The 7,256-nt window shown below is 47.4% G+C and overlaps 2 protein-coding genes across 3 annotated transcripts; both read left to right on the top strand.

Annotated features, from left to right (window-relative positions):
• Nucleotides 1-553: 553 nt before the first annotated feature.
• GL218_01122 (Pyruvate kinase) lies at nucleotides 554-2,499 on the top strand (the record flags this gene model as incomplete). Of its 2 annotated transcripts, XM_033577570.1 has the most annotated exons (7): nucleotides 554-714; nucleotides 766-796; nucleotides 855-1,081; nucleotides 1,136-1,478; nucleotides 1,550-1,566; nucleotides 1,633-1,644; nucleotides 1,689-2,499. In XM_033577570.1, the coding sequence occupies 7 exons, from the start codon at nucleotides 554-556 to the stop codon at nucleotides 2,497-2,499; spliced, it is 1,602 nt and encodes a 533-aa protein (XP_033437780.1). The 2 variants fall into 2 exon arrangements, with proteins under 2 accessions (XP_033437780.1, XP_033437779.1); XM_033577571.1 differs by lacking the exon at nucleotides 1,633-1,644.
• Nucleotides 2,500-3,059: 560 nt separating this feature from the next.
• Nucleotides 3,060-6,491, top strand: GL218_01121 (Isoleucine-tRNA ligase, cytoplasmic; the record flags this gene model as incomplete). Its single annotated transcript, XM_033577569.1, has 4 exons — nucleotides 3,060-3,480; nucleotides 3,541-4,803; nucleotides 4,902-5,336; nucleotides 5,383-6,491. 4 exons carry the CDS (start codon nucleotides 3,060-3,062, stop codon nucleotides 6,489-6,491), a joined length of 3,228 nt encoding a protein of 1,075 aa, XP_033437778.1.
• Between the last annotated feature and the right edge of the window lie 765 nt (nucleotides 6,492-7,256).

Genomic DNA, 7,256 nt, shown 5'->3' with positions numbered 1-7,256 from the left:
CCTTATTATTGGGGATACTTCCTACCCTGCATAAGGACGTACGTGCTACATTAGTTGATTAGGACCCTGCCAGGTGGGCTAGGCGATTGGTAACCATTGAAAGTAAATACCTCTTAAGGGGGGTGATACATACTAGCCCACTAATACCTACCTGTTATTAAGTACATGTATCCATCTAGGCTGTCGTAAGGCGCTGCCCCTCTTCAAAAAAAAACCCCCCGCGCAAGGGACTGGCCAATTCTTCGCCCTGAGCTGGACTTTCTCGAGCAAAGTCCATGACAGAGGTGGGGTTAATCCGTAAATTCGTTCTAACTAACTCGTTTTAACTTTTCTGAATCATTCATATTTTGGAAATACCTCACATCACGTTATTCCGTAAACCCTTTTTCAATCCTCATCTTCCCTCCTTATTCCAGTTCCTACTGTCTTTCTCCCATTTTCTAGTTCAACACAACATTACTTTCCTCCGGCCTGATTGTACGGCCGTCTGATACCCTTTTCTCTACCCTGACGTCCCTGTCTTGATATTGCTCTCAGTTGCTTCTAACTAAGCATGTCTGCCTCTTCTCTTGATCACCTTGCCCTAGGTGGCCGTGTCGAATGGCTCGCGAGCCTTAACACGGCTGCTGCTCCCGGCAAGAATGCCCACCGACGAACCTCCATCATCTGCACCATCGGACCCAAGACCAACTCTGTTGAGAAGATCAACTCTCTGTTAGTCTAGACCTATATCTATGTAACTTCTAGAAGCTAATATTGGCCCAGTCGACAAGCAGGTCTTAATATCGTCCGCATGGTGAGGATCTCTTCGTAACAATGTCATTGTGTCACTTGCTGATTTGAGCTATATGTAGAACTTCAGCCATGGGAGCTACGAATATCACCAATCTGTCATTGACAACACCCGCGCTGCGGAGAAGCAGCAGCCTGGCCGACAAGTTGCCATCGCCCTCGATACGAAGGGACCCGAGATCCGCACTGGTGATACTGAGCACGGTGACGATATCCCCCTCAAGGCCGGAACCGTCCTGAACATTACTACGGATGAGAAGTATAAGACAGCATGCAGCGCAGAGAATATGTATGGTGAACTTCCACTGTAAATATAAAATCGTGGTGCTGACAGAATCCGTAGGTATGTGGATTACACCAACATTACCAAAGTGATCTCGCCGGGAAAGATTATATATGTCGACGATGGTGTGCTTGCCTTCGATGTTCTCAGCATCAAGGATGACAAGACTGTCGAAGTCCGCGCCCGAAACAACGGGTTCATCTCCTCCCGAAAGGGTGTCAACCTCCCCGACACTGATGTCGATCTCCCTGCTCTGTCAGAGAAGGACAAGAAAGATCTCCGATTTGGAGTCCAAAACAATGTCGATATGGTTTTTGCCAGCTTTATTCGACGAGGTGAAGACATCCGTGCGATTCGAGAAGTGTTGGGAGAAGATGGTAAACACATTCAGATTATTGCCAAGGTTAGTAATGAATCACCATACGCTCTTCTCTTCTTCGTGATAAACTTGATTGCTAATTAATGAGCCTACAGATTGAGAACCGACAAGGGTAAGTCATTGCTGTCTCGAAAATCGAATCACCTTTTACCTTCAGCTGTAGCCCCTATCTCTGTAGAATATCTACCTCGTAAGTTTCATGGATGGGAAACGCTAACAGATAATCTTTTATAGACTTAACAACTTCGATGAAATTCTTAAGGAGACCGATGGTGTTATGGTAGCCCGTGGAGATCTAGGCATTGAAATCCCGGCTTACGAAGTATTCGCCGCTCAGAAGAAGTTGATTGCGAAGTGCAACATTGCTGGTAAACCGGCGATCTGTGCCACGCAGATGTTGGAAAGCATGATTACCAACCCTCGCCCAACCAGAGCAGAAATCAGCGATGTTGGTAACGCTGTTACTGACGGAGCTGACTGTGTCATGCTCAGCGGTGAGACCGCCAAAGGTGCGTATCCGGAGCTGGCCGTCCGCGAGATGAGCAACACCTGCCTTGCTGCAGAGAACTCTATCCCCTACGTCAGCCACTACGAGGAGATGGTCACGCTGTCGAAGCGTCCCACGAGCGTTGTCGAGGGTTGCGCTATGGCTGCTGTACGAGCGTCTTTGGACCTGAACGCGGGAGCCATTATCGTCCTGTCGACGTCTGGTGATTCTGCTCGTCTACTATCCAAGTACCGACCGGTGTGCCCTATCTTCATGGTTACTCGCAATGCATCCGCGTCGCGCTATGCGCACTTGTACCGTGGTGTCTATCCTTTCCTATTTGACGAAGCTAAGCCGGACTACGACAACGTTAACTGGCAAGAGGATGTAGACCGCCGCATTAAATGGGCCGTTGAGAGGGCCTTAGGATTAGGACTTCTGAACAAGAGCGATACCATCGTCGTTGTCCAAGGCTGGAGAGGTGGTATGGGTAATACAAACACAACACGGATCGTCAAGGCCGATCCGGCTTCCCTAGGATTAGGAATGATGCATTGATAGATGCATTAGTTAATAGGAACAAGGAACTTTACGGAAGGTAGTTTACTTAGGTAGTCTCTACGGCGTTATAAGTCAGAAGGCAACTTGAGATGATCAATATATTATAAATATGATTATGTATATTTCTCCTTTCTTTTTTGCCCCTCCTTGCTTTGCGTGGTTGTGTACGGATCCGTACATTTGCTTTTTTTTATAGTTCAATATGTACCTTAATGAGCTTGTCGAAATGCCGGTACCTTGATAAACTCTTGTAAGCAACCTTAGGTACCTAGCAAGTACATACATCTGCGCAAGTAGGTACATGCATAAGTGTGTATGATACTTGTGAGTAATTGAATAAAATTTATTCAGAGACCCACTTATTAAAGCGGCAAGTGCCCCGCGTCTTCTAGGGGACCCCTCGGAGGCTTCCAACTTTGACTCACGCGAAATTTTGGCGGGGTCATTTTTGGCTTCCTACATCGTCTTAAGATTCGATTGATATTAGAAGTTCTTCATACTTTCCTCAGTCCCTTAAGCAGACTTACAGTCCCGAAGGGCTGTCGCGGTTCGCCAAGATGAGCATCAGTTTCCCCAAGACAGAAGAAGAAACAGTGCAATTCTGGCGAGAGGTCGATGCGTTTCAAACTCAATTAAAGCTCACCGAAGGCCAGAAGCGCTTCACCTTCTACGATGGCCCGCCATTTGCAACAGGTCTTCCTCACTACGGCCACCTCCTAACTTCTACGATTAAAGATATTATTCCCCGATATTGGTCTATGAAAGGATATCATGTCGTTCGTCGTTTTGGTTGGGATACACACGGCCTCCCCATCGAATATGAGATCGATAAGAAGTTAGGTGTATCCGGTAGAGATGCCGTCTTACAGATGGGCATTGAAAAGTACAATGCTGAATGCAGAGCTATCGTGATGAGGTTTGCGGCCGAATGGAGACAGACCATTGAGAGACTGGGTCGCTGGATAGATTTCGACAACGGTGAGTCAGATCACTTGCGCAATATATACCAGTAATATGGCACTGACGACGATGCTGAAGACTACAAATCTATGGATGTCACGTTTATGGAATCCTGCTGGTGGGTTTTCAAGCAGCTCCACGATAAGGACCAGGTCTACCGCGCATACCAGATTATGCCCTTCTCTACCGCGCTCTGCACCCCGCTAAGCCATATGGAATCTAAGCAGAACGAGAAGACGACGCAAGATCCGGCAGTTTTGATCGCCTTTCCTGTGAAAGACAGGGACTCGTCTTTAGTCATCTATACCACGACGCCCTGGACGCTACCTTCTAACCTCCTTATCGCTGTTCATCCCGACTTCGAATACGTTGAAATTCTTGACGAGGACTCTGGCAAGAAATATATTCTTCTCGAAAGCGGAATTTCTATGTTGTACAAGGAGAAGAAGAAGGCAAAATATAAGATCGTTGGCAAGCTGAAGGGCAAAGATATGATCGGTTGGAAGTACGAACCGTTGTTCCGTTACTTCGCCGACCAGTTCGCCGACTGTTTCCAAGTCATAGGCGCCGATTACGTCGAAGCCGACGAGGGTACCGGTCTTGTGCACCAGGCTCCCGGTTTCGGTCAAGAGGATTACGACGCTGCGGTCGCCGCCGGATTCATAAGTCCGAAGCGCTTACCCCCGTGTCCTGTAGATGATAAAGGTCTCTTTACCGCTGAGATAACCCACTATGCTGGCCAGCACGTGAAAACTGCCGACAAGGCCATTGTCAAGGATCTGAAGGAGACTGGTCGACTACTTCTCGCAACTCAAGTGTCCCACGTGGACAAGTTCTGCTGGCGGTCTGACACACAGCTCATCAGGAAAGCGGTGTCTTCCTGGTTTATTCGGGTCACCAACTCTGTACCTGACATGCTCAATAATCTTGAGTCGACTACTTGGGTTCCTTCCTTCGTCAAAGAAAAGCGGTTCACGAACTGGGTCGCGAACGCCCACGACTGGAATATTGCTCGGAATCGGTATTGGGGTACGCCAATCCCATTATGGGTCAGCGAGGATTACGAGGAAATTGTCTGCGTAGGAAGCATTGCCGAACTTAAAGAGCTGAGCGGGTATACCGGCTCGCTAGACGACATCCACCGAGACAAAATTGATGGGATCACAATTCCCTCCAAGAAAGGAAAGGGACAACTTCGCCGTATTGACGAAGTTTTCGATTGCTGGTTCGAGTCGGGCAGTATGCCGTACGCCTCTAACCACTTCCCCTTCGAAAATTCCGAAGAATTTCATAACGGAAACTTCCCCGCGGATTTTATCGCCGAAGGACTCGACCAAACCCGTAAGCATTCCACTTTTTGTTGAAGTTATACAGCATTCACTTGTATTTCGGAGGCATTTCGTCAAGGTACTGCTGTTGCTAACCATGTCTGACGTTAGGCGGTTGGTTTTACACGTTAAGCGTTCTAGGAAATAAGCTTTTTGGTGTCTCGCCGTTTCGCGCAGTCATTGTAAACGGCTTGGTTTTGGCAGAAGACGGCAAGAAGATGTCCAAGAGCTTAAAGAACTACCCGGATCCTAAAACTGTTATTGATCAATATGGCTCTGACGCCCTACGCCTTTACCTCATCAACTCCCCTGTCGTTCGTGGCGAGCCTCTACGGTTCAAGGAATCGGGAGTTAAGGAAGTGGTGGCGAAGGTGTTACTGCCTCTCTGGAACAGTTACCGCTTCTTTTATGAGCAGGCAATCCTATTCAAGAAGACGACCGGCAATGATTTCGTCGCTCAATTACCAGAAACCACCAACGTCATGGACCGATGGATTCTTGCAGACTGCCAGAGCATGTTGCAGTTTATTGACCAAGAGATGGCCGGTGAGTCTATAATCTGTACGAAATAGATAATTCGCTAACCCTACAGGTTATCGTCTATACACCGTCGTGCCGCGTCTGCTTCTAGTGATTGACAACTTAACGAACTGGTACATTCGCTTCAACCGAAAGAGGCTCAAGGGCGCTGCTGGCCTAGATGTTAAGGACACCAAGGCAGCATTAGATACGCTATGCCAAGTGCTATTCACTTTAGTTCGGGCTTTGGCACCTTTCACGCCCTTCATTACTGAGCATATCTACCGCCTCCTACAACCGTATCTTGGCAACGCTCTTGCGGATTATCCTAACTCTAAAAGTGTGCATTTCCTTGCGTTCCCGACTGTGCAGGAGTCACTCTTCGACGAGGTGATCCAAAGAAAGGTGTCTGCCATGCAGAAGGTGATCCAGCTGGCAAGGACTGCGAGGGAGCGTAAAACTATTCCGTTGAAGACACCCTTACTCACCCTCGTGGTTATTGCTGATAAACAGCAACTCGACGATATCGAGGAGCTGCAGACATATGTTAAGGAGGAGCTTAACATCCGAGACGTGATCCTGACGAACGACGAGGAACGATACGGTATTCACCTCGAGGCTAAGGTTGACTGGCCGATTCTAGGCAAAAAGCTGAAGCGCGACGCCCAGGTCGTCCGCAAGGCACTACCAGACCTAACGCAAGAGCAGCTTAGACAATACCTAAAAGAGAAGAAGATAACTATCAAGGGTATTGAGCTCGAGGGGAACGATATCAGTATCGTACGGGCCGTAGCTAAGGATAACCCCAATATCGTAAAAGATGAAGGGGTACAATACGAACCAGCCTTCTTGGAAGATATGATTATTCTCCTGGACACGGCATCGCACCCGGAGCTCATCGACGACGGAATCGCCCGAGATGTCATGACCCGTGTGCAGAAAATGCGGAAGACGGCCGGACTGGTTCCAACCGATGACGTCCGCATGCAGTATAGCGTTGTTTCGAACCCTGACGGTGTTCAATTCGAGACGTTGGTATCCTCCCGGCGGTCTCAGTTTGAGAGTACCGTACGTGGGCCGTTGGAGCCTATTGCGCTTGAAGGGGCGGCAGAAACCGTCATACTAGAGGAGGAGCACGTTATCAGCAATCTAACCCTATTGCTAAGGTTGTGTCGGCTGTAATTAGACTACATAGCGAAACTATAGAATCAGCTGGGCTATGTGATCCCAGAAATTGAAGAAAAAATTTCCCCCAGTTAAGCTCAAGAGCCCACGAATAGACACGTTTGCAACGGCCAGAAGTGATCACGATGAATCTCTTCCTTTTGAAACAATGTATATTTGTGGGTTATCTAACTACGTTTTCTTGCCGATAGAATGCTTGTTCGTCAACCGTTAAAGACTTATAGCAATCTGTACAACTCTGCGTATACTTAACAGGGTGAAAGACGATGATCTCCAATGCTAAAGAATCAGCTGAAAACGTAAGCTTAGGAAAACGAAGTAATTATGGAATTTGAAACAAATTGCGTTTGAAGGTGAGCTGTATTATTGAACCTGGCTGTGCCTCCGAGGCGTAAAAGCAGGAGAGCTAATATCACTTATGATATGGGAGGTAAGGTGGTTGAGAAACAATCCGATGCTTTCATAAAGACGCCGATTCTTACCCTTTTGATGTTATCTAGATCGAAAAAAAAGAAATAAAATTCTACCTCCGTACCTTTAAATATTTAAAAAGGGGCCTATCGTGAAGTGATCTGTTTAGTATGCACATAGATATGTACGTAAAGGTAGGGGTGGCTTTGAAGTTCGGGGATTTGTTCTGAGACAGCAGATGTTGATTGGCTGAACCCTAAGGAGTGTCCGGGCTACCCCTGAAGTTATATATACATGTATCAATATGTACCTCCTATCTTGGGTAATATTAATGTATTTAATTCCTCCCAG

The sequence above is a fragment of the Daldinia childiae genome (assembly GCF_008694065.1).
Source record: "Daldinia childiae strain JS-1345 chromosome Unknown Scaffold2, whole genome shotgun sequence".
In the NCBI taxonomy this organism is placed as follows: Eukaryota; Fungi; Ascomycota; class Sordariomycetes; order Xylariales; family Hypoxylaceae; genus Daldinia; species Daldinia childiae.
The sequence above is the reverse complement of the archived record's forward strand: the minus strand, read 5'-3'. Positions and strand labels throughout refer to the sequence as shown.